Raw genomic sequence first — 27,321 nt, 5'->3', positions numbered from 1 at the left:
AAAAAATTAAGTTCAGAGGTCATGGTGTTTTTGCCAGTTAAAAAACCAAGGTTGAGGCCTCGCCTAAAAGAATAAATTTTGCCTTACGAGCTTCAGACCTACAAGCCCTATCCAAAGACAGCTTAGCTTTATGCCCACGAGTTCAAGTCTACCCATGATGTTTGAACTTGAATGCCTGGAGTTGCTTAGCCAGCCTTCACAATCACATAATGCAATTCTTATAATAAATTTCTTAACAATAATTTATCTCTTACTGGTTATGCTTCTCTTATTGAACCCTGACTGATACAAGGAGTTATAGTTAGATTCTGTATTCTTCAACTGGAGTGGTTCTGGTGATAAATTATGTTTAAGAAAGCAAGTTACAGAGTAATATGTATGGTATAATTGTATATTTTAGTATAATATTTATATTTTTATAAATAAAGTCTTATGTGTATACATTTATATGAACTTGAGATAAGTATGAAAAGAAACACATCAAATTAATACTGATTATCTCACACAGCATAGGAGCAACAGAAAAGGGAACAGAATGCTAAACTTTATTATATTTCTATATGTGCTTAAATGGTTATTAAGACTATGCATTTTATAATTAAAAAGTAAAACTAAAAAACAAAAACTATAGTAAATCCACATGACAGCCATAAAAATAATGATTAAAATAGTAAATGATTTAGAGACATGTTAATGATATAATTTTAAGTGACAAAGATATAAATTTATATCTGTCATGAAGTGGCAGAGGTTGGGGGAGACAGAAATAAAGATTCAGGCACTCTATTTTTTTTTTTTTTTTAGACACAGGAAAAAAGATGGGAAGGAAATATACCAAAATATTTATAAAATTTATCTCTGGGTAGTATGTTCATGTGTGATTTTTAGATGTTTTTTTCCTTGTATTTTTGTGTTTTTTCCCCAAAATTGCTTTCAAAGAAAATGACTTACTGTTATAACCAGACCAAATTCTTAATATTTTTAAAAAGATGACCTGTTGGGAAGCAGTTTCTGGAAGCTTTTCTACAGTGTGGGAGATATATTGAAACCAGAGTGAATGGTATGAATCTTCTAGTTGATCTAGTATCTGCAAAAAGCACACTAAAACAATTCCTCTAATAGCACTAACAGTTTAGGTAGTGTCAGAGATTGTTGGTGTCTTTCATTAGGACAAGTAGCCAGTAGAATTTCTGTAATGATTCCACATCATGTCCTAAACCAGTGTCCAAATGCTAAAAGCAAACTGAATTCAATGGGACTTAAAGTAAATTATCAATAAGTACTCTACCCAAAACCTGAGAATACTTAGATAAAACTAAGCAGAGTCTTTCTAATGATCCTTCCTTGCCTCTGGACCATTTCAATCCCCAATACTTCAGACAGGAGAATATATTTGTACCAGGACTCAAACGGTAGGCCCAGTTTTTTAGAGACAGTTTTTTCCAACTTGAATACAGATGTTTTAAGGTATAATTCTCCTCCCTTAGGAGTGAGGCAACACCAGAAATTCTGGTGTCTTCTCAAGGAATTTCAAAGCCTGGCTATATTGTATTTTTTATGCCAGAAAGGCAGGACCACGAGCAGGAGACCAGATAGTACTTTGTAAACCACAAGGTTAAATGCTAAATCCCACAGTTGGAAAGCAGTATAAAAAGTATCTCTACCAGCTATATTCCCTTTGGAAAGGAGAATAACGTATTTCAAATAAAAGAGTATGGTTTAGTGTGATTCTACATCATGCAAATGGTCCTGGTTTTAAATCATGCAAGTGGCCCTGTTATATTTTCTATAATTTACTTTAAAATACTTTTATACAGAGAACATGATATATACCAGTACATTAATAGGGGCATTTAGTTAACACGTAAAGTGATCCAATCAGGAATACACACTCAAGAAGTGATTTGTTAACATATTGAAATTCAGAAGTCTTTGCTCAAGAGGCCACAACTACCAGCAGTTCAGTCGCCTTAATTCAGGAGGCCTAATTAGTCACTGATAAAAAAGAATGCTGTACAAGATATGCCTTCTCCACAAATGTCATATAGGCACTTTAGCCTTCACAAGAACTGGGTATAAGAATCCAGGGAACCCTGCTGCTGCTGCTGCTGCTAAATCATTTCAGTCAAGTCCGACTCTGTGCAACCCCATAGATGGCAGCCCACCAGGCTGCACCGTCCCTGGGATTCTCCTTCCCTGGGATTCTCCAGGCAAGAACATTGGAGTGGGTTGCCATTTCCTTCTCCAATGCATGAAAGTGAAAAGTCAAAGTGAAGTCGCTCAGTCGTGTCCTACTCTTTGTGACCCCATGGAGTGCAGCCTACAACGCTCCTCTGTCCGTGGGATTTTCCAGGCAGGAGTACTGGAGTGGGTTGCCATTGCCTTCTCCACCAGTGAACTCTATAGCCTATATATATACTTCAGAAGGAAGTCTGAATTTTAAGATTGAAAATGGGTACTATATTTTGGCCTAATCAGAGGATTTTTGTCACCAGACTTTGACTAGGAAGTTAGCTGAAAGTGAAAGTGAAAGTCTGTCAACCACGTCCAACTCTTTGCAACCCCATGGACTCTATATAGTTCATGGAATTCTCCAGGCCAGAATACTAGAGTAGGTGCCCATTCCCTTCTCCAAAATTACCAAATCTGCCTCAACTAAACTAAACTTTTCACAGAAGATGCTGTCATGTATCTAAGGACAGAGTTGTGACTTCATTGAAATTACAGAACAGGCGGTATGACTGTTTTTGTGTTTGTTTGCTAATACACTTTTGTATGTTTGGGAGAATTGAGCTGAGGTTTAAGTGTAATAATCTCATCTAGTTGGGCTTCCCTGGTGGCTCAGAGGTTAAAGCGTCTGCCTGGAAGGTGGGAGACCTGGGTTTAATCCCTGGGCTGGGAAGATCCCCTGGAGAAGGAAAGAATCCCATGGAGGGAGGAGCCTGGTAGGCTACAGTCCATGGGGTCACAAAGAGTCGGACACAAAGTAGTGATAATGTAGGGGAAATCAACCTCTAAGTATCACTTAACCCTCACTAGTTGAAACTATTTTTATCTGCCAAAAATAACCTAATAATTGGAAACCACCAAAGTGGATTATGTCAGTTTGCAACACAAATCTCTCTGTCTCTAGAAAAATGAAAATTAATTTAACTCTATGTTCTTCATATCCATATTCTTCTTTCTCCTCTCAGGTCACTTACCAATTTTTTCATCTTCCTGTACCATTTTCCTCTCTTCTCTGAAAGCTCTGAGCCAGCGTATCTTCTCCTCCAATTTCTTGGCAAAGAATAGATGTATCTCCTCAGTCTCCTTGTTGTGAAGCTTGAAGGCATTTTTCATGCTTACATTAAAGTCATCATCTCTGCCATCTTCAATGTCCACTACCTCATATTTATCCATATCAATGCGGCCTTTGTAGTACAGAATGTCTCTCCGGATCAGGTCCTAGACAGAAAGAAAGAGAAGGCTTTTTGTTGGAGGTATGTGGAGAGTGGGTACAAGGACAGTTGGCACATAGGTACAGCAGAATGCTAACACTGCCATTGTTCTGGTGTATCAGTGAGAGGTGGTTTGGTTTAAATCTAGGCAGGTTACCTTAGCTTATGACACTACAGTTGGCTAACTAGATGCTATTAGAGAAATCCTCTGGCCTACATCCATGGATTTTGTCTCAGACCTCAGCCTCAATGCACGTATGTGTTTACAAGACTGCTGATGTGAAGTAGGAACCAGTAAGCCACACATGCATGGCTACAAAGGGCTTTTCCTCTTCCAAAATATTTGCAAGCCTTCCAGAAGTATGAGATGAACTGACTAGTTGCCTGAAGTATACTCAGGAATCTAAGTAGGCCATCGAGACTGGCATATCAGAGAGGGGATGAGTGATAAGAGTAGCTAGGTAGTCACAGGCTGCTGGCCAGGAAGGATTATCTAGAGAAGGTTGAACACTTAGAATTCTGGGGGTTTTTGGAAAAGGACACATCTAGCAGGAGAAATGTAGGGAAAGTGAATAAAAAGCTTCATATGTTGACATGGATGAATCTTACAAATCTTATTGCATGAGAAAAATAAAAGTAGTAGTTGGATACAAAGAATATATTGCCTATCCATTATGATTGTTATTTTCATTTTCGGGTGTATGAAATTGAATTAAACCCAGTCCATTAGACACTCATAATTTTTCAATGTATAGTGCCTTTATATTTCTATTCATTTACTTGCTTACTTGCTTTTAATGATGTATTAAGTTTTGGTGAACCCAATCCCCATTCCAAAACCTAAAACACCAAGGCAGCCCACATATTAAATCACATGCTCATGATTTCCCTGCTTTCTATTCTATAAAATTTTATCTCATCTACATGTATTCTGTTTACATAAAGTTAAAAAAACACAAAACAATGCCACATAATATTTAGGGATATATACAAAAATTATGAGAAAAATACAACAATGATACATGCCAAATTCAAGGGAATACAAAGAGGAGAATGGGGACAAGAGAGAAAAAGGGAAATGGATGCAAGAGGGAGAGGAGGAAGACGGTAGTTATAATGATTTATTTCTTAACTTGAATGGTTTGCCTTGGAAACAAGCAGAGATGATTTTGTCATGTTTGAGTTTGCATCCAAATACTGCATTTCTGAATCTTTTGTTGACTATGAGGGCTTACTCCATTTCTTCTAAGAGATTCAAAATAAAGCAGGGCAAAGAGTTTTTCCAAGAAAATGTACTGGTTATAGAAAACACCCTCTTCCAACAACACAAGAGATGACTCTACACATGACTCTACACTCTACACACCACCAGATGGTCAATACTGAAATTAGATTGATTATATTCTTTGCAGTCAAAGATGGAGAAGCTATACATAGTCAGCAAAAACAAGACTAGGAGCTGATTGTGGCTCAGATGAGTCCAGTTCCGTTCAGTTGCTCAGTTGTGTCTAACTCTTTGTGACCCCATGAACTGCAGCAGGCTAGGCCTCCCTGTCCATCACCAACTCCTGGAGTTTACCCAAACCCATGTCCATCAAGTCGATGATGCCATCCAAATATCTCATCCTCTGTCATCCCCTTCTCCTCCTGCCCTCAATCTTTCCCAGCATCAGGGTCTTTTCAAATGAGTCAGCTCTTCGCATCAGGTGGCCGAAGTACTGGAGTTTCAGCTTCAACATCAGTCCTTCCAATGAACATGTAGGACTAATCTCCTTTAGGATGGACTGGTTGGATCTCCTTGCAGTCCAGGGGGTTCTCAAAAGTCTTCTCCAACACCACAGTTCAAAAGCATCAATTCTTCGGTGCTCAGCTTTCTTTATAGTCCAAGTCTCATATCCATACATGACCACTGGAAAAACCATAGCCTTGACTAGACAGACCTTTGTTGGCAAAGTAATGCCTCTGCTTTTGAATATGCTATTTAGGTTGGTCATAACTTTCCTTCCAAGGAATAAGTGTCTTTTAATTTCATGGCTGCAATCACCATCTGCAGTGATTTTGGAGCCCCAAAAAATAAAGTCTGACACTGTTTCCCCATCTATTTGCCATGAAATGATGGGACTGGATCCCATGGTGTTAGTTTTCTAAATGTTGAGCTTTAAGCCAACTTTTTGACTCTCCTCTTTCACTTTCATCAAGAGGCTCTTTAATTCTTCACTTTCTGCCATAAGGGCAGTGTCACCTGCATATCTGAAATTATCGATATTTCTCCTGGCAATCTTGATTCCAGTTTCTCCTTCTTCCAGCCCAGCGTTTCTCATGATGTACTCTGCATAGGAGTTAAATAAGCAGGGTGACAATATACAGCCTTGACGTACTCCTTTTCCTATTTGGAACCAGTCTGTTGGTCCATGTCCAGTTTTAACTGTTGCTTCCTGACCTGCATACAGGTTTCTCAAGAAGCAGGTCGGGTGACCTGGCATTCCCATCTCTTTCAGAATTTTCCACAGTTTATTGTGATCCACACAGTCAAAGCAGAAATAGATGTTTTTCTGGAACTCTCCTGCTTTTTCGATGATCCTGCAGATGTTGGCAATTTGATCTCTGGTTCCTCTGCCTTTTCTAAAACCGGCTTGAACATCTGGAAGTTCATAGTTCACATATGGCTGAAGCTTGGCTTTGAGATTTTTGAGCATTACTTTACTAGCATGTGAGATGAGTGCAATTGTGCAGTAGTTTGAGCATTCTTTGGCATTGCCTTTCTTTGGGATTGGAATGAAAACTGACATTTTCCAGTTCTGTGGCCACTGCTGAGTTTTCCAAATTTGCTGGCATATTGAGTGAAGCACTTTCACAGCATCATCTTTCAGGATTTGAAATAGCTCAACTGGGATTCCATCACTTCCACTAGCTTTGTTCGTAGTGATGCTTCCTAAGGCCCACTTAACTTCACCTTCCAGGATGTCTGGCTCTAGGTGAGTGATCACATCATTGTGATGATCTGGGTCGTGAAGGTCTTTTTTGTACAGTTCTTCTGTGTATTCTTGCCACCTCTTCTTAATATCTTCTGCTTCTGTTAGGTCCCTACCATTTCTGTCCAATATTGAGCCCATTTTTGTATGAAATGTTCCCTTGGTATCTCTAATTTTCTTGAAGAGATCTCTAATCTTTCCCATTCTATTGTTTTCCTCTATTTCTTTGCATTGATCGCTGAGGAAGGCTTTCTTATGGCTCAGACCATGAATTCCTTATTGCCAAATTCAGACTTAAATTGAAGAAAGTAGGGAAAACCACTAGACCATTCAGGTATGACCTAAATCAAATGCCTTATGATTACACAGTGGAAGTGACAAACAGATTCAAGGGATTAGATCTGATAGTGCCTGAAGACCTATGGATGGAGGTTCATGACATTGTATAGGAGGCAGTGATCAAGACCATCCTAAAGAAAAAGAAGTGCAAAAAGGCAAAATGGTTGTCTGAGGAGGCCTTACAAATAGCTGAGAAATGGAGAGAAGCTAAAGGCCAAGGAGAAACAGAAAGATATTGCCGTTTGAATGCAGAGTTCCAAACAGCAAGGAGAATAAGAAAGACTTCCTCAGTGATCAATGCAAATACAGGGAAACAATAGGATGGGTAATACTAGAGATCTCTTTGAGAAAATTAGAGATACCAAGGGAACATTTCATGCAAAGATAAGCACAATAAAGGACAAAAATGGTATGGACCTAACAGAAACAGAAGATATTAAGAAAGGTGGTAAGAATACACAGAAGAACTATACAAATAAGATCTTAATGACCCAGATAACAGTGATAGTGTGATCATTCACCCAGAGCCAGACATCCTGGAATGCGAAGTCAAGTGGGCCTTGGGACGCATCACTACCAACAAAGCTAGTGGAGGTGAGGGAATCCCAGTTGAGCTATTTCAAATCCTAAAAGGTGATGCTGTGAAAGTGCTGTACTCAATATTCCAGCAAATCTGGAAAACTCAGCAGTGGCCACAGGACTGGAAAAGGTCAGTTTTCATTCTAGTCCCAAAGAAAGGCAAAGCCAAAAATGTTCAAACTACTGCACAATTGCCCTCATTTCACACACTAGCAAAGTAATGCTCAAAATTCTCCAAGCCAGGCTTCAACAGTACATGAACCCTGAACTTCCAGATGTTCAAGCTGGATTTAGAAAAGGCAGAGGAACCAGAGATCAAATTGCCAACATCTATTGGGTAATGGAAAAAGCATGAGCGTTCCAGAAAAAATCTATTTCTGTATTATTGACTACCCCAAAGTCTTTGTGTGGATCACAACAAACTGTGGAAAATTCTTCAAGAGATGGGAATACCAGAATACCTTACCTGCCTCCTGAGAAATCTGTATGCAGGTCAAGAAGCAACAGTTAGAGCTGGACATGCAACAACAGACTGGTTCCAAATTGGGAAAGGAGTACGTCAAGGCTGTATATTGTCAGCAATTCCTGCTTATTTAACTTACATGCAGAATCCATCAGGTTAACTGCCAGACTGGATGAAGCAAAATCTTGAATCAGGATTGCCAAGAGAAATATCAATAACCTCAGATATGCAGATGACACCACTCTTATGGCAGAAAGTGAAGAAGAACTAAAGAGCCTCTTGATGAAAGGGAAAGAGGAGAGTGAAAAAGCTTTCTTAAACTCAATATTCAAAAAAAACTAAGATCATGGCATCCAGTCCCATCACATAATGGCAAATAGATGGGGAAACAATGGAAACAGAGACAGACTTTATTTTCTTGGGCTCCAAAATCACTGCAGATGGTGACTGCAGCCGTGAAATTAAGACACTTGTTCCTTGGAAGAAAAGCTATGACCAGCCTAGACAGAATATTAAAAAGCAGAGACATTACTTTGCCTACAAAGGTCCCTTTAGTCAAAGCTATAATTTTTCCAGTAGTCATATATGGATGTGAGAGTTGGACTATAAAGAAAGCTGAGTACCTAAGAATTGATGCTTTTGAACTGTGGTGTTGGAAAATACTCTTGAGAGTCCCTTGGACTGCAAAGAGATTAAACCAGTCCATCCAAAAGGAAATCAGCCCTGAAATTTCACTGGAAGTACTGATGCTGAAGCTGAAACTCCAATACTTTGGCCACCTGATGCAAAGAACTGACTCATTGGAAAAGACCCTGATGCTTGGAATCATTGAAGGCGGGAGGAGAAAGGGATGACAGAGGATGAGATGGTTGGATGGTGTCACCAACTCAATGGACATGAGTTTGAGCAAGCTCTGGGAGTTGGTGATGGACAGGGAGTTTGAGATGGACAGGGAAGCCTGGTGTGCTTCAGTCCATAGGGTCGCAAAGAGAAGCACAGGGCTGAGCGACTGAACTGAACTGATCTCATATTTCCCAGTCTTCCTAGGTGGCGCTGTGGTAAAGAACCTGCCTGGCAATGTAGGAGACCTAAGAGACATGGGTTTGATCCCTGGGTCAGAAATATCCCCTCGAGGAGGGCATGGCAACCCACTCCAGTATACTTGCCTGGAGAATCCCATGAATAGAGGAGCCCGATGGGCTATAGTTCATAGGGTCTCAGAGAGTTGGACACGACAGAAGGGACTTAGCACACATATACTCAGATTCCCAATCCTAAGTCTTCACACTGCATGGCAAACAGAGCTTTTCTGTAGGGCTGGGGAAGACTGTCTTTAAGGATTCTCAGCATAGCTCTGTCAATCTCAAAACCCTAGGTTGCCAAATACATCATGGTGTTCTTTTCTTTCCATAATGATTACGCATATAAATAAGCTTTTGCATAGAGATTGGTTCTAATCCATTGGGTAATCCTGATATCAAGTTTACAAGAAATATAGGTCTGCTATACAGAGTGGGACAATGTAGTTACAAGCCTGTTTCAGAGTTTGGATTCCTTTTACCATGTTCAAATTGGGCAAGTTCAGTCCTGCCAAAATAATGGGGTGGCTCCTTGATGTTTCAGCAGGTTATGAATCTATCTGTCTGCAACACAGGAGATGTGGGTTCAATCCCTGGGTCAGGAAGATTCCCTGAGTAGGAAATGGCAATCCACTCCAGTATTCTTGCCTAGAAAATTCCATGGGGAGAGGAGCCTGGTGGGCTAGAGTCCAAAGGGTCAAAAAGAGTTGGACATGACTGAGCGACTAAGCATGCATGCACACTCATGAACTAACTTCTATATTCCCTAGGAACACTTTGTGAAACATATGCATAAAAAGTAGGCCCTGTCAAACTAACTACAAAAGCAAGACAAGCTGAGGAGAATGTATCAATGTAATCTACTTTGATCCTGTAAAGGCTTGAAACCTGCCTTACAATACATAATACACATGCACATAGACCTGGACCACACAGCTAATAGGTGGGTACCCACCTGGCTAGAATATAGGCAGATTCAACCCTCCCTCTATTCCTAACTTCAGCATGCTGTTTCCTTTCCCTCTGAACTGGTGTGTCATAAACATTGTTAGCCTTCAAAATCTTTAATAGTTTTCAAAAATGGAAAGGATGCACATGATCTTAGAGCTAAATTAAAAGCATCAACTGAACCTCCTATTGTTTCTTCAGGTATCTGAGGATAATAATGAATGACAGAGAATTCTGTCTTTGTGGCAGGGGAATAGGACTAGAGGGATGTGTCATTAAAATTCTCCCTTTTCCTGTTCTTTCTGGCTCCCCAGAGGGTTGAAAGTGAGCTTTCAGACATCAGATTAGTCATAAAGCTAAGTGAAGGGGTGCTATGAATGATTAAGAATGACCCACTGTTCAGAAAACCGACCAGAAAGGGTAGCTAAGGCCACTAAGCAGAACAGAATGGTGAAAAGAACATCAGTTAGAGTCTAAAGTTCTGAGTTTGAATTTTAGCTGCTTAACCTCCTATCTGTGTGGTAATGGGCAAATGAATTAACCTTGCTGAGCCTCAATTCCCTCAACTATAAAGCTAGGAGAGTCATATTTACCTTGTCAAATTGTTGTAAAGCTCAAATCTAAACATGCAGTATCCAGGTCATGAGGCTAGCCTTACCTGATAAACATGGTGCTCAGCTTTCTTGCTTTCAGACCAGTGTTTCATAGATCTTAAAAACTCCTTTTGATAAATGTAAAAAACCCATTGCCTCATTTAGTTCATTTGAACTTTCAAAGTTAATTAGTGTGACTGAAAAGAAATCAAAGTTAAAGCAACTCTGAATGTTTTAAAATTTACATAGCTACCCCACTGTCCCTAGAAATTCCATAAACCCTTTCAGGGCAGAGGTGGTATTAGTGGTGGGTGGCAAATACTGTTTGCTACTCACTCACCAAAATCACAGATCTATACCTGGGCTCACACTACTAATCCCCTCCCTGACCCAAAGAAGCCTTCTATTCCAGTCCTTTCAGACTTTAAGATCAAATTCACACATTCTTCTTCCTCAAAGCAGCCTTCCATGACTGCACCCTCTAGATCACATCATTACAGTTTTCCTTTTCTGAATGCTAGCACTGACTATGAAGACACTTATGAAGACAACTATAAAGACTATGAAGACAACTGGCATTCAATTACCACCCTAGTGAATTTTCATTAGTTTTGTTTTATTGTTTTACTGCTAATTTTGTCTGTCCATTCAGGTTGTGCCTCGTACTGAGCTTTCTTTGGTTTTGCCTCACTTAGGAGTTATTCAGGGAAGGAGAGCTGATAAAGGCTCAAACATTTTTTCTGCTCAGCTTCTACACATAGCAAGGAGACAAACCTCTCCTGGGCCCTAGTTGCCTGTGGGACTATTGGGACTGGGATGCCCACATGCCAATTGTTAATGGTGATCTGAGTGCTTTCAAAGGCACATGGTTAATAGGTGCTCACTACAGATGCTATTTAGACTTCTCTGGTGGCTCAGATGGTAAAGCGTCTGTCTACAATGTGGGAGACTCGGGTTCAATCCCTGGGTGGGGAAGATCTCCTGGAGAAGGAAATGGCAACCCACACCAGTATTCTTGCCCAGAAAATCCAATGGATGGAGGAGCCTGGTAGGTTACAGTCCATGCATGACTGAGCTTTCACTTTCACTTTCACAGATGCTATTTGGGTCTTCACAATTTCTCTGTCTAAATGGGGTTGTTTCTAATAGGATGGTCACCATCCTCCTTTTCCTTTCTACTCATCCAAGTTGGAGGAGATTAAGGGAGCTAGTGCTTCTCTAGGATAGTCCTGGCATCTGCAGCCAAGCACTCTGGCCCTGACTCTAGCCATTTCTCCAGAAAGGAGCTTATCCCCATCCCTGACATTATGTGATTGAAACAGCTGGGAGCTGTTTGAACTTGGCCTCACTGGGTATTCATGGGGTTTACTGAAACACTACAGTACATTTTGTACGAATGGCAGATGCTTCAGTCAGGGGAATGCAACTGTTCAGGATTGCAGTTTGCCTCACTTACTTGTCAGCAAGGTTCTCCCTACCTCTTTTGAGGGGGCCCTGGCTACTCACCTCTAGCCTAACAACCCTGGTTTTCTCTTCAGATCCTGGGGAAGGCACATGGTGCTAGGACTGGATTTGTCTTTATCATTATAGCATTGCAGCATCTAGAGTACATTCTTTTTTTAAATTAATTTATTTTAATTGGAAGCTAATTACTTTATAATAATGTAGTGGTTTTTGCCAAACATTGACATAAATCAGCCATAGCGACAACAGTGAACACTTAAACAACAGACATTATACAGCAGACACTACTCTAAATACTTTCCCCCCAGCTTTATTGAGGTATAAATAACAAAACTTATATATATTTAAGGTATTCAATCTGATGTTTTTATATAGTAAGTATTATGTAATGATCATCAAAATTAAGTTAATTAACATATCCATCATTTCACATAGTTGTCTTTTTTTGAGATGAGAAAATACTTCAGATCTATTTTCTTAGCAAATTTCAATTATACAATACAGTGTTGCTAACTATAGTCACCATATATATATAATACATTAGCTATCCAGAACTCATTTATCCTACATAACTGAAAGTTTTTACCCTTTGACCAACATCTCCCCATTTTCTCCACCCAAATGAGCCACAGCAACCACCATTCTACTCTCTACCTTTATGAGTTGGACTGTTTTAAATTCCATATATAAATGAGATACTACAGTATTTGTCTTTCTCTGCCTTATTTTACAAAGCATAATGTCTTCCAGGTTCAACCACGTTGTTGGGCACAGCAGGGTTTCTTTCTTTTTCAAATACTGAATAATATCTCATTGTGTATATGTGTGTGTGTATGATGTTACCTTTATGTGTTCATCCCTTGGCAACTACACTTTGCATTTATTAACTTAAATCATCCTCACTATCTTAGAAGTTAGGTACTGTTATAATCCCATTTTATGAGAAACTGTGGACATAGAGCAGTTAAGAAACTTGCTCAGGAATAAAAGCTATGCTATTTATGGCATAGCTTGGATTTGAGTCTAAGATATCTGGCTCTAAAAATCTGTTCTTGTTTTAACCACTGTGTATACAGCCATGAAATTAAAAGATGCTTACTCCTTGGCAGGAAAGTTATGATCAACCTAGAGAGCATATTAAAAAGCAGAGACATTACTTTCCAACAAAGGTCCATCTAGGCAAGGTTATGGTTTTTCCAGTAGTCATGTATGGATGTGAGAGTTGGACTATAAAGAAAGCTGAGCGCCGAAGAGTATGGATGTGAGAGTTGGACTATAAAGAAAGCTGAGCGCTGAAGAATTGATGCTTTTGAACTGTGGTGTTGGAGAAGACTCTTGAGAGTCGCTGGGACTGCAAAGACCAGTCCATTCTAAAGGAAATCAGTCCTGAGTGTTCATTGGAAGGACTGATGTTGTAGCTGAAACTCCAATACTTTGGCCACCTGATGTTAAGAACTGACTCATTTGAAAAGATCCTGATGCTGGAAAGTTTGAAGGCAGGAGGAGAAGGGAATGACAGAGGATGAGATGGTTATATGACATCACCGACTTAATGGACATGAGTTTGAGTAAACTCTGGGAGCTGGTGATGGACAAGGAGGCCTGGCATGCTGCAGTTCATGAGGTCTCAAAGAGTTGGACACGACTGAGTGACTGAACTGAACTGAACTGATACTGCCTCTGAATAAAAACTTCCTGAATGAATGATTACTAAATATTTACTGTGTTCCAGGCCCTATAACTGTATTACCTCATTTAACAGTGAGGTACAACACACTTGTACATGTACATGAACTTGCATGAGGTACAACAACATGCAACACTTCCTTGCATGTAGATACTATTCAGTTCAGCTTGATGATTCCCATTTTGCAAATGAGGGGATAATGAAAGGCACCCAGGAGGTGTCCAAGATTACATAGCTGATGGGAAAAAGGCAATTGGTGGTCTCTTGTCTGGCTCTAGAACCCATGATCTTAACATTATAGTTCACTGCATCCCATTACTTCAAGTGATTCTCCTCAAAGCCTCCTCAGGTGAATTCTATCATCAGGTTGACTTGACACTGATAAGAATAAAGACTTAAAGAACTGGCACAAGGTTAAGCAAATTAGTAAGAGACAGTAGAGTCTTGGACTCAGGTGTTCTTGTTTTAAACCCACTGGTTTTAAAGTAGAAATCTTTTTTTTTCTATTTTATTCTATCTCTGATGCATTTTTGAGTTGTTCCAAATGCCTCAACCTCCAAGTCTGGCCCTTTAGTTCATGAAAAAAATGGTCCAAAGGCAGAAAGTTCCATGAACAGAATAAATTATCTCTCCAGCATCCCTACATTCAATTTAGTTCCAATTCTCCCAGAATATGATGAAAGCAACAAAAAACTAAGCAGTTATGATGCAGGGCACAACAGAGCATGTCCAGACTGGCACAATTGATGAAAGGTAGGGAAAAGGCTGTTTGCAGCAACAGCAGAGTTGTAAGAATATTGGTGGATGATTGACTGAGGAGAGGGAAAAGGGGTTCTCTCTTACTCAGTAAAATATGAAAGGGAAGAAACGAAAAAGGGTAAAATTTCCAGAAGCAACTAAATCATTTCCAATATAATCATCTCAGGAGGAAAAGAACAAAAAAAATATTAAACAAAATTAAATTCAGATAACAATTATATGTACTACTGTGGGCAAAAATTCCTGAGAAGAAATGGATTACCCCTCACAGTCAACAAAAGAGTTCAAAATGCAGTACTTGAGTGAAATGAAAATGAAAGGTGCTCAGTCATGTCTGACTTTTTGCAACCCCATGGCCCATACAGTCCATGGAATTCTCTAGGCCAGAATACTGGAGTGGGTAACTTTTCCCTTCTCCAGGGGATCTTCCCAACCCAGGAATCAAACTGGGGCCTCCTGCATTGCAGGCAGATTCTTTAGCAACTGAGCTATCAGGAAATCCTAGTACTTGGATACAATCTCAAAAATAACAGAATGATCTTGGTTTGTCTCCAAGGCAAACCATTCAATATCACAGTAATCCAAGTCTATGTTCCAACCACTAATGCCAAAGAAGCTGAAGTTGAACAGTTCTGTGAGGACCTACAAGACCTTCTAGAATCAACATCCAAAAAAAGATGCCCTTTTCATCATAGAGGACTAGAATGCAAAAGTAGGAAGTCAAGAGATACCTGGAGTAACAGGCAAGTTTGGCCTTGGAGGACAAAATGAAGCAGGGAAAAAGTTAACAGAGTTTTGTCAAGGGAACACACCAGTCATAGCAAACACCCTCTTCCAACAACACAAGAGACAACTCTACACATGGACATCACCAGATGGTCAACATTGAAAAAGCAGATTGATTACATACTTTGAAGCCAATGATGGAGAAGCTGTATACAGTCAGCAAAAAACAAGACCTGGAGCTGAAAGTGGCTCAGATCATGAGGTCCTTACTGAAACATTCAGGCTTAAATAAAAGAAAGTAGGGAAAACCACAGGCCATCAAATCCCTTATGATTATGTCACCCATGTAGGTGACAAACAGATTCAAGGGATTAGATCTGGTAGACAGAGTCCCTGAAGAACTATGGATAGAGGTTTGTAACAAGGTACAGGAGGCAGTGACCAAAACCATTCCAAAGAAAAAAAAATTCAAGAAACCAAGGTGGTTGTCTGAGGAGGCTTTACAAATAGCTGAGAAAAGGAGAAAAGCAAAAGGCAAAGGAGAAAGGTAAAGATATACCAAACTGAATGAAGAGATCCAAAGAATAACAAGAAGAGAGAAGAAAGACTTCTTAAGCAAACAATGCAAATAAACAGAAGAAAGCAATAGAATGGGAAAGACTAGAAATCTCTTCAAAAAATTGGATATATCAGGGGAGCATTTCATGCAAGGATGGGCATGGTAAAGGGCAGAATTGGTAAGGACCTGACAAAAGCAGAAGAGATTAAGAAGAGATGGCAAGAACAGAAGAAGAACTATACAAAAAAGGTCTTAATGACTAGGATAAACACAAACATGTAGTCACTGTTCTAGAGCCAGACATCCTGGAGTGTGAAGTCAATTGGGCCTTAGGAAGTATTACTGCAAACAAAGCCAGTGGAGGTAACAGAATTCCAGCTGAACTATTTCAAGTCCTAAAAGATGATGCTGTTAACAAGCTACACTCAATATGTCAGCAAATTTGGAAAACTCAACAGTGGCCAAAGGACTGGAAAAGGTCAGTTTTCACTCCAATCTCAAAGAGCAATGCCAAAGAATGTTCAAACTACTTTACAGTAGTGCTCATTTCAAAAGCTAGCAACTCAAAATCCTTCGAGCTAGGCTTCAGCAGTATATGAACTGAGAAATTCCAGATGTACAAGCAAGGTCTAGAAAAGGCAGAGGAACCAGAGGCCAAATTACCAACATTCATTGGATCATAAAGAAAGCAAAGGAATTTCATAAAAATATCTATTTCTGCTTCATTAACTATGCTAAAGTCTTTGTGTGGATGAAAACAAACTGTGGACAATTCGTAAAGAGATGGGAATGCCAGACCACCTTACCTGTCTCCTGAGAAGGCTGTACGCAGGTCAAGAAGCAACTTTTAGAACAGGACATGGAACAATGGACTAGTTCAAAATTAGCAAAGGAGTATGTCAAGGTTGTATTTGTCACCCTTTTATCTAACTTAGATGCAGAGTATATCATGAGAAATGCCAAGCTGGATGAATCACAAGCTGGAATCAAGATTGGCGGGAGACATATGAACAGCCTCAGATATGCAGATAATACCACTCTAATGGCAGAAAGTGCAGAGGAACTAAATAGCCTCTTAATGAGGGTGAAGGAGGAGAGTGAAAAAGCTGGCTTAAAACTCAACACTCAAAAAAGTAATATCATGGCATTCAGTACCATCACTTCATGACAAATAGATGAAGAAAAATTGGGAGCAGTGACACAGTTTATTTTCTTGGGCTCCAAAATCATTGCAGACAGTGACTGCAACCAGGAAATTAGAAGACACTTGCTCCTTGGAAGAAAACTATGACAAACCTAGACAGCATTTTACAAAGCAGAGATATCACTTTGCCAGCAAAGTATAGTCAAAGCTATGGTTTTCCAGTAGTCATACATGGATGTGAGATTTGGACCATAAAGAAGACTGAGCACTGAAGAATTGATTCTTTCAATCTGTGGTGCTGGAGAAGACTTTTGAGAGTCCCTTGGACTGCAAGGAGATCAAATCAGTCAATCCTAAAGGAAATCAACCCTAAATATTCATTGGAAGGACTGATGCTGTTGATGCTGAAGCTGAGGCTCCAATACTTTGGCCACCTGATGAGAAGAGCTGATTCATTGAAAAGGACCCTGATACTGGGAAAGACTGATAGCACAAGGAAAAGAGGGCAATAGAGGATGAGATAACTGGATAGCATCACCTATTTAATGGACATTAGTTTCAGCAAACTCAGGGAGATACTGAAAGACAGAGAAGCCTGGTGTGCTGCAGTCCATGAGGTCACATAAAGTTAGATACGATTTAGTGACTTTACAACAACAAGATGCAGAGGAGCAGAAACATAAGTGATATCATAATGGACAAGGGAAAAAAAAAGGCTTATCTAGATTTTTCAAAACAAAAGTGACAAAGAGGGAAGCAGCAAAAGTTAAGGAAAGGATCACATAGTTAGAAGCCACTCGTGTCATTTTCCACCGAGTATAATGACCCTTAGAAAGCATCTTCATATATATATTCACACACATATATGCACACTCTGAAACAAGCTACACGTTTTTCAAGCTGTTCTAAGTGGTGTACACAATCCCAACTTCCAGTTGGGGAAGTTTTAGCTTAACTTTTTGGGAATGAACAGAATCTTGAGAGCTAGATGAGAACTTGTTAATAATAACTGGGCCAAATTATCTCAGGAATCAGGTCTTTCAATCTCTCTTATAATATCCCTGGCAGGAAAACATCTAGCTCACTTGGTGGTACATCTAGTGATGGAGGGGCTTCCCTGATGGCTCAGCAGGTAAAGAATTCACTTGCAATGTAGGAGATGCAGGTTTGATCCCTGGGTTTGGAAGATCCCTTGGAGGAGGAAATGGCAACCCACTCCAGTATTCTTAACTGGAGAAGCTCATCGACAGAGGACTGAGCATGCATGCTAGTGATGGAGACCTTACTATCTTACAAGGCTGATTATTTCTTTATTGGGTTGGGAGAAGACTAACAAGTACCTACTAGGTGTAATGCCCTCTATCAGACATTTTATATGCACTGATTTCATTTAATCTTCACAATCCTGTAGAGTAGCTGTTATCTCCATTTTACAGACAATAAAGTAAAGGTGGAGGAAGTGAAAAGTCATTTGTTTGAAATTATGTAGTTAGGGAGTGCTGGAACTAAGGAGCCCAAATTCTGACCATAAATTTTATGCTTTTTCTACCATTCCACATTCCTTCTATCTCCAAGGAAACCTTAGAAAATCTGAAGCACTAGACTAAAATCATGATATTTTCTATCTAGTGCAACTTGCCCATCAACTACTCTAGTTAATGGCAAGATAGAAACTGGATTTTATGTGACATGATCTGCTATTAGGAAACCAATGGTGAGTCCCTGTCACTGAACCTCCATTTAAATGTTCACCTCTGTTTGATAATCTATTATAGAATTCTGACAAGCTTAATGGGAATAATTACATAGAGGTCACTAATGAAAAGTCTGGAGCTAGCTTTCCTAGATTCAATTCCTGGCTCCATCACTCAATAGCTATGATATCACCTTGGGCAAATTATATTGGGTTGGTTAACAAGTTACTTTGTTTTTTTAAGCAAAAATAAAAGATACATTTTTCATTTTCACCAAGAACTTTATTGAACAATATATTCAGGGTTTTTTTCCATTACCTTCTGTCAACTTTTAGGCAACTTCATAACCATATAACTTCTCTGTACCTCCCTTTATATATATTTAAAATGCGAAAATAATAGTACTTACTTCATATGTTTGTTGTGATGATTAAATTGAGTTAATGAAAGTAAAGGTCTTAGAACAGAATCAGAGAGGTGCACAGTGAATGTTAGTCCATCATTGTCAATCTGTATTTTCGGGAATCTTTTAAATTTTGAAAACTGGTACAACGTGAACAGTGAACTTCCAGATGTTCAAACTGGTTTTAGAAAAGGCCAAGGAATCAGAGATCAAATTGCCAACATCTGCTGGATCACCAAAAAAGGAAGAGAGTTCCAGAAAAAACATCTATTTCTGCTTTATTGACTATGCCAAAGCCTTTGACTGTGTGGATCACAATAAACTGTAGAAAATTCTGAAAGAGATGGGAATACCAGACCACCTGACCTGCCTCTTGAGAAACCTATATGCAGGTCAGGAAGCAACAGTTAGAACTGGACATGGAACAACAGACTGGTTCCAAATAGGAAAAGGAGTATGTCAAGGCTGTATATTGTCACCCTGCTTATTTAACTTCTATGCAGAGTACATCATGAGAAACTCTGGGCTAGAAGAAGCACAAGCTGGAATCCAGATTCCTGGGAGAAATATCAATAACCTCAGACATGCAGATGACACCACCCTTATGGCAGAAAGTGAAGAGGAACTAAAAAGCCTCTTGATGAAAGTGAAAGAGGAGAGTGAAAAGTTGACTTAAAGCTCAACATTCAGAAAACGAAGATCATGGCATCTGGTCCCATCACTTCATGGGAAATACATGGGGAAACAGTGGAAACAGTGTCAGACTTTATTTTTGGGGGCTCCAAAATCACTGCAGATGTTGATTGCACCCATGAAATTAAAAGACACTTACTCCTTTGAAGGAAAGTTATGACCAACCTAGATAACATATTCAAAAGCAGAAACATTACTTTGCCAACAAAGGTCTGTCTAGTCAAGGCTATGGTTTTTCCAGGGGTCATGTGTGGATGTGAGAGTTGGACTGTGAAGAAAGCTGAGCGCTGAAGAATTGATGCATTTGAACTGTGGTGTTGGAAAAGACTCTTGAGAGTCCCTTGGACTGCAAGGAGATCCAACTAGTCCATTCTGAAGGAGATCAGTCCTGGGTGTTCATTGGAGGGACTGATGCTAAAGCTGAAACTCCAATACTTTGGCCACCTCATGCGAAGAGTTGACTCATTGGAAAAGACTCTGATGCAGGGAGGGAGAGGGGCAGGAGGAGAAGGGGACGGCAGAGGATGAGATGGCTGGATAGCATCACCGACTTGATGGACATGAGTTTGGGTGAACTCCGGGAGTTGGTGATGGACAGGGAGGCCTGGGGTGCTGCAATTCATGGGGTCGCAAAGAGTCGGACATGACTGAGTGACTGAACTGAACTGATAGTGTTTTGATAGATCTCCTGGAACACATGATTCTGTTGCATTTATCTACAGCAATTCTGCTGGGGACATCTGAGAATTATCTCAGTGCCCAATGATGTACGTATTTTTTAATTATTTCATATCACAAGCCTGAAGAAGGCAGAGCTGTCTGGCACAGAGCAGGGGATCAATAATTACAGTACAAAATTCAGAACACTGAAGTGTTTTCTTACAACTACAGATACTTTGGTTTAAATTTCCCCTCAACAGGTTTATGCTCTTTTTCCATTGACAGAGAAGTTTTATGTTCCTCTGTTAATAGTAAATTATTTGTCCTTTAGCAGGGAGCTGACAGAATATCACTTTTTCTTCTTTCTTTGAACAGATCTTTTTTTTTTTTTTTAACTTTATTTTACTTTACAATACTGTATTGGTTTTGCCATACATCAACATGAATCCGCCATGGGTGTACATGTATTCCCAATCCTGAACCCCCCTCCCACCTCCCTCCCCATACCATCACTCTGGGTATTACTCAGCCATTAAAAAGAATACATTTGAATCAGTTCTAATGAGGTGGATGAAACTGGAGCCGATTATACACAATGAAGTAAGCCAGAAAGAAAAACACCAATACAGTATACTAACACATATATATGGAATTTAGAAAGATGGTAATGATAACCCTGTATGCGAGACAGCAAAAGAGACACAAATGTATAGAACAGTCTTTTGGACTCTGTGGGAGAGGGAGAGGGAGAGGGTGGGATGATTTGGGAGAATGGCATTGAACAGATCTTTTAAAATCACTGATATTATCTTAAAATCTTTAAAAACTAACTTTTACTCATTCTAGGATTCATGAAACTAATCTTTGTCACTCCTATTAAACATCCTACCACATATAAAATGTTACATATTATTTATCCACTTGCTAGGGCCCCATGTTTCCTCTTCCTTTTAAAATATGAACTCATCACAAAGCTTAGTGTAGTGACATTTGATTACTTAGCTTTCTTGTCCCCTTTCTTCCTTGTAAAAAGATTACTGTGTTCTGGGGCATCATTTTTAAATCTGTGCCTAAGGTGAGTGCCTTACTCACCCAGTTCTAGTCCTGACCCTTCTCCTTCTTTTCCTTTGCAGATTTCCTTTGCCAAAGGAATCTTCACCTTCAAAAGGTTCTGTCCATTTCTTCCGGCTCTACCTCATAAGGAAAGTGTTTTATAGCAATGACAAGAGGTCTCTCAATCTCTCAGCAGACAAAGGACCTTGTCTCTTTCTATACCGTATTTTGGCTTCATGGTCATTTCTCAAAAGTTTATTCCCTATTTGCTGAATAGAAAGGCCTATTTTAGGTATCAAATAGAAATCCTCAACCATAGCCTCAACACAAGCATCATATATATAGCTTTAATAGCCTTTGAAAAATCAAGCTGTAGTTGCTCATGCTCTGAGAAATCAGAGTCAAGAAGGCCCAGGTATGTAGTTAGTGCCCTTTATACTCAAGAGTCTGAGTTAGCTTTGTTCTGGAAGGTGAGTCCACAGTTCTTGCTAGAAAAAGAAGCCTCTCATTGGAAGAAAGCTATGCTAGCTTCAAGGTTTCTCTTGTTTTTGTGATCCTTGTTGTCTGCTACCCCCATCCTGCCAGGTTGGCTTGCTTGAACCCCCAACCCTGCCTTGACTTCTGGTTTCTCCTTAATCACTGGCTCATACTAGCTGGCCTGGAGCTGACTCTCATTCCATTTTATTCTTCTGCTGCCCCTTGCTCATAAACTAATCCCACTGTCAATCTTGTTTCTTCCCTTTATTCCTAGCCTTTGCCTCACTATTTTGTGTCCTCGCTCCTGGCTCTATCTCTTAGTTCCTTATATCTACCTCTTTACAGAGCTGAGCTTCACATTTTACTTAAAGTAATCTCAGCCTTGGCAGACAGGTACACAGATTAACAGGGTCTGAGTTGTGCACAACTTTAAAATAAACCAGCTTCCTAGTTGTTTTATTTGTTCTCTATGACTGGTTGTTCTGAGTGTAAAAGTGCCTCAGTGGGAAGAATGGGCAGATGCCTATGGGTAACATGGTTGATATGCTGAGAATTTCCTTGGCTACCTAAATTAACCCTCAAAAATCTGCCTCTTGATTTGATGTAAGTCTAAGGAAGAGTTGCCGGTAAATAATAAGAGGGCTGGGTGCTTAGTCAAGTTCCAGATTCCTAAAAATTATCTCTTCCAGGGTCAGGTCAAGACCGAGGCAGTAACTATCTCCATTAACTAGCCAGCTATCAATTCCAGAGCTGGTACTTAAAAGCTTATCCCCAAACACTGAAGAGGTTTCACTTGAAACTCTATTTGTTCCCTCAATGTACCATCAAAGGAAAATGAACAAAGATTTAATACAAGATGTGGCATACACAAAGAACAGCAGCTTAAAAACAAATGTGTGATTCTTGTTCCAGGTTGAAAAAAAAGAAAGTCACTCAGTCATATCCAACTCTTTGTGACTCCATGGACTGTAGCCCACCAGGCTCCTCTGTCCATAGAATTCTCCAGGCAAGAATATTGGAGTGGGTTGCCATTTCCTTCTCCAGGTTAGAAAACATCACAGTGTTTAACCTAATGTTTCATGACTTAGTATTCCCTTGCAAAGGTATTTGCTATGGGTGAGGAAGAGAAAAAAGGGAGTGAATTATGGAGAAAGAGCCAAGGGTAGGATGGTGAATTTAAAGCCACTCTAAGGATTTCTTTGGAAAGAATGATGCTAAAGCTGAAACTCCAGTACTTTGGCCACCTCATGCGAAGAGCTGACTCATTGGAAAAGACTCTGATGCTGGGAGGGATTGGGGGCAGGAGGAGAAGGGTACGACAGAGGATGAGATGGCTGGATGGCATCACTGACTCGATGGACGTGAGTCTGAGTGAACTCCGGGAGTTGGTAATGGACAAGGAGGCCTGGCGTGCTGCGATTCATGGGGTCACAAAGAGTCGGACATGACTGAGTGACTGAACTGAACTGAAACATTCTTTGGTTTTGCCCTCCTCTTTTACTTTCCCTGGTCCCAAATTCTTTCCACCAGTCCTTGGAGCCAAAAGTTATCTGAACTCCCTATCCAAGGGAGGAGGTAGAGGAAACAGTATCCAATCTGGAGGAATCAGGCTGAAAACATATGCCACCTGCCTACCCACCAAGGAGAAGATACTAAGAAACAAACACTCATACTGAGTTAATCATAAGAGTAAGACATTTTCTCAAATGAATTAAAGAGAAGGGAATGTAAAGGAGAGCACAGTTGAGAGTTATAGGGATGTGACTCACCTTATAGAGGAAATGGGTAGGGGAACAGGGAAACTTCCTATTACAAAGGTACCTACCTGTAAGAGTAAATTAGGATGTCTTGTATTGGTTCCTAGGGCAGTAAGAGCCAGATGGGCAAAGCTGTTAGAGAATAAATGGGAGGAGGTGCTCAGGGAAGCCACTGTTCACAAACTAGGATAGAGATATTACAATATTTTTAGGAACTGGTACAGATCAGCCGTGTAGTCTATCAGCTCTGGGTGGAAGAGAGTGAGAAAGATCACCATGAAGAGAAGGAGGGAAAAGTGTAAAAAATATGCCAACACAAAATTTACGAATTTCAGAGTTTCACAGCCAATAAGAGAGCACTGCCTGTGATGTCAAGGCATACCAGTGATCATGATATGGAATTGCTGCCGATTTCCTGTCTTGTTCTTGCCTAGCAGGGTTGCCCACCTCATTTGGAGCAAGGGATGACAGTGAGGAAGGGTCTGGTGCTCCCTGAGGTGACCATCTCCCTCAGGGAAGAAAGGGGTAGGGTTACCTTCTTACAGAGGACCATCTGGTGGTCAAACAGGAAGAAGACTCGCTGCTGGTTGCGGCCATAGGGCTGGTAGATCCAGGCCATCTCCCCAGTGTAGATCAGCTCCGAGCTCCTGTCTAGGATGTCCTCGCCCTGGAAAGGACATATGATAATGAGAGGCAGCCAGGCAGGAAGCATGACATCTTCATCTGCCTGGAGACACCTAGAGTTGACTATAAGCTGGGAAATAAGCAGGACAGAAAGGGACTAGTGAGGAAGAAGGAATGGAGGGAGGGACCCCTGGGAGTCCCTGAAAGGCTCCCTGAGTTACAAAGACCCATAGTCTTGTTTACCCTGAAGTCAAATGAGCCCCGCTACCCAGGACTGCTACAATCCTTCTTTACCAGTTGCTCTCTGGCCGCAGAGGCACCAGCTGCCTTGAGATGTCTGTCTGTCTGTCTGTCTCTCTCTCTCTCATATTCTCCCTCTCTCTCTCTTTTTTTTTTCTATGAATCTCTCTTTCCATCCCAATCTTTCATCCCAGTTCTAGATTTTAAGTTTCTTTCTTGTACCTGAAGAGTAAAGCCTGAACAGGTGCGAGAAGTCACTTTGGTTCCCAGACAAGTAAAACAAGACAAGGAGGGATAAAGAGGAGATGATTTTTAAGGGAGAGAAAGAGAATCCATTCACCCTCTTAAAATTGTGTTTCCTTCTTTTCTCAGTTCATTAAAATATACTGATTAAGTAGGAAATTTTATCACCACATGCTACCTTGGTCTGATATCCAGAAAGTCTGAATATCTTGCTTATCTTTCTTGCTATGTAGAATCAGACACACACTAAAAGCCCCGTCAAGACACTTAACTCTTAGCTAACTCTATTTCAGTTTCCAAGGGCCTTTTATTTGTGGGAACTTGATATGTAGGGGTGTATGTCAGATGCCAAGCCATATCTGGCCCTGTTCTTAAGGAGTTTATACCTCAGCAGAGGAGTCTAATACAGATATGCTCAGAACTTGTGGAATGCAAGGCAAACCATGGGGACAAAGAGCAGTGGCTCCATGATTCAGGAGAGTTAATACTTACTGAGCACCTACAGGGGTCAGACATTATGCTACATACTTTCACTCTGTCTCTTGAGCATCACAACAGCCCTGGGAGGTAGATAGTCTCACTATCATCTGTATAGTCTGAGGGACAAAGGGGTCAAGTGATCAGCCATGGTCACCCAGCTAATTAGCCAAAGATCCATAATCCAAACCTAAGTCTGCAACTCCAGAAAGTGTGCTCATTTTTGTCAATACATTATATTGTCTCTAGGCGAAAAAGGCACTGAAGGGTCAGTCCCTTCCTCTCTCTGGGTCTCAGTTTTTCTAGCTGTTAAATGAGGTATGTGAGGATGATCTCTAAGGTCCTATCCCTGACACTTTAATGCTAAGATCTCAGCCTTGCACCAAAAATTTTCAAGTCAGAGTTAGACATGGGGGCTCCTGCATTTTCCTGGAAACAATCAGAGGCAAACAACCTAGGAAAGGCAGTGGCACAATGAGAGGGGTAGCTAGAAATGGTATTCTTGAGCATACCACTTTTTTTTCAGTCTAAGAGATAGGAAGAAAAACAGGAGCTTGGTGGAAATATTTTCTAATAATACAATCTCAAAAAGAAAGCTCAGTGATACTAGTGTGACTCCAGACCACAGCCTAGGGGCTCCTTGGAATTTTGGTAAACACTCCTCCTTGGTGGGCCCACATACTAACCCAGAACCTCTGGAGGCCCAGGACTAGGAAAAGAATCCTTGAGAGTGTGGGGGCCATGCGAGGTTTTAGTGTTGGAGGGATGGGAAGCTGAAAGTGGTACCACTCATCCATGCCCCAACTTGAGGCAGGCCAGGAACATGTATTAAAATCCATTTTAAACATTTAGGAAGTAAAATAAAGGTATAAAGGGGGCCAATGCTATACAAAGATGCCCAGGATGACTTTTAAAGGCACAATTTGCTAAGCTGAGGATGATCAGACCAAGGGTACTGTTCATTGCCATCTGGTCCACCCACTCTACCAGTGAGGAGTACCCCAATTATATCAATTCTGTTCTAAGTACTAGCTATGAGTGCCACTTGGTGTCATTCTAACAAGAAGGAAACTTGAATAAATACACCTCTGTGCTCACCAAGCTGACTGTTGTCAGGTAACTCTCTTATGTTCTCTGTTCCTCAGTTTCCTCATTTAAAATGATGATAATAATATGACCAATCTCATCTGGCTGTTGTAAGAATTATATAACTTACAAAGTGCTTAGAAAAGTGCATTCCACATAATGATAGCTATTATCTTGAATATTACTGTGTGCCCCGAATCTTGTGCCACACGCTCCTATTAATACTCATAACCCAATAAGGAATGTACTGTTCAGTTCAGTCACGTCTGACTCTTTGCAACCCCATGGACTGCAGCATGCTAGGCTTTCCTGTCCATCACCAAATACCAGAGCTTACTCAGACTCAAGTCCATCGAGTCAGTGATGCCATTCAACAATCCCATCTACTGCCATCCCCTTCTCCTGCCTTCAATCATCAGGGTCTTTACCAATGAGACAGTTCTTCGCATCAAGTGGCCAAAGTATTGGAACTTCAGCTTCAGCATCAGTCCTTCCAATGAATATTCAGGGCTGATTTCCTTTAGGATTGACTGGTTTAATTTCCTTGCAGTCCAAGGGACTCTCAAGAGCTTTCAACGCAATACAAAAGCATCAGTATTTTGGCACTCAGCTTTCTTCATGGTCCTATTCTCACATCCATACATGACTAGTGGAAAAACCATAGCTTTGACTAGGTGGACCTTTGTTGGCAAGGTAATGTCTCTGCTTTGTAATATGCTGTCTAGGTTGGTCATAGCTTTTCTTTCCAAAGAGTCAGACATGACTGAGCGACTAAATTGAGCTGGCATGGGGTTCTCAAGGCAAGAATACTGTAAATGGCTTGCCACTCCCTTCTCCAGGAGACCACATTTTGTCAGAACTCTCCACCATATCCTGTCCATCTTGGGTGGCCCTACACAGCATGGCTCATAATTTCATTGAATCAGACGAGGTTGTGATCCATGTGCTGTTTGGTTAGTTTTCTGTGATTGTGGTTTTCATTCTGTCTGCCCTCTGATGAATAAGGGAGGTACTCTTATTTACTCCTAAACCAATGTCAGAGAAATTAAAAGTAATATGGCCAAAGTGGAAGAATATAGGACAGAGTCCCTCTAATTGTCATGCTTTAAACCATCAAACCACAGCAAAATAATGATCCCATAATGGAACAACCAGCTGCCTT

The 27,321-nt window shown here is 40.4% G+C and overlaps 1 protein-coding gene across 2 annotated transcripts in view; it reads right to left on the bottom strand.

Moving 5' to 3' along the window:
• Positions 1–27,321, bottom strand: part of ARHGEF9 (Cdc42 guanine nucleotide exchange factor 9) — a 156,954-nt gene that overhangs the window by 24,568 nt on the left and 105,065 nt on the right. The window contains exons 6-7 of one of the 2 annotated variants that reach the window (XM_068962146.1): positions 24,025–24,156; positions 3,204–3,447 (exon numbers count right to left, since the gene is read on the bottom strand). In XM_068962146.1, coding sequence (XP_068818247.1) covers positions 3,204–3,447; positions 24,025–24,156 — 376 coding nt within the window. The remainder of the gene's footprint in view (positions 1–3,203; positions 3,448–24,024; positions 24,157–27,321) is intronic. The other variant, XM_068962147.1, reaches the window with a different exon arrangement.

This window comes from Capricornis sumatraensis, chromosome X (assembly GCF_032405125.1).
Source record: "Capricornis sumatraensis isolate serow.1 chromosome X, serow.2, whole genome shotgun sequence".
Taxonomy (NCBI): domain Eukaryota; kingdom Metazoa; phylum Chordata; class Mammalia; order Artiodactyla; family Bovidae; genus Capricornis; species Capricornis sumatraensis.
This window is presented reverse-complemented; position numbering and strand designations above follow the sequence as displayed.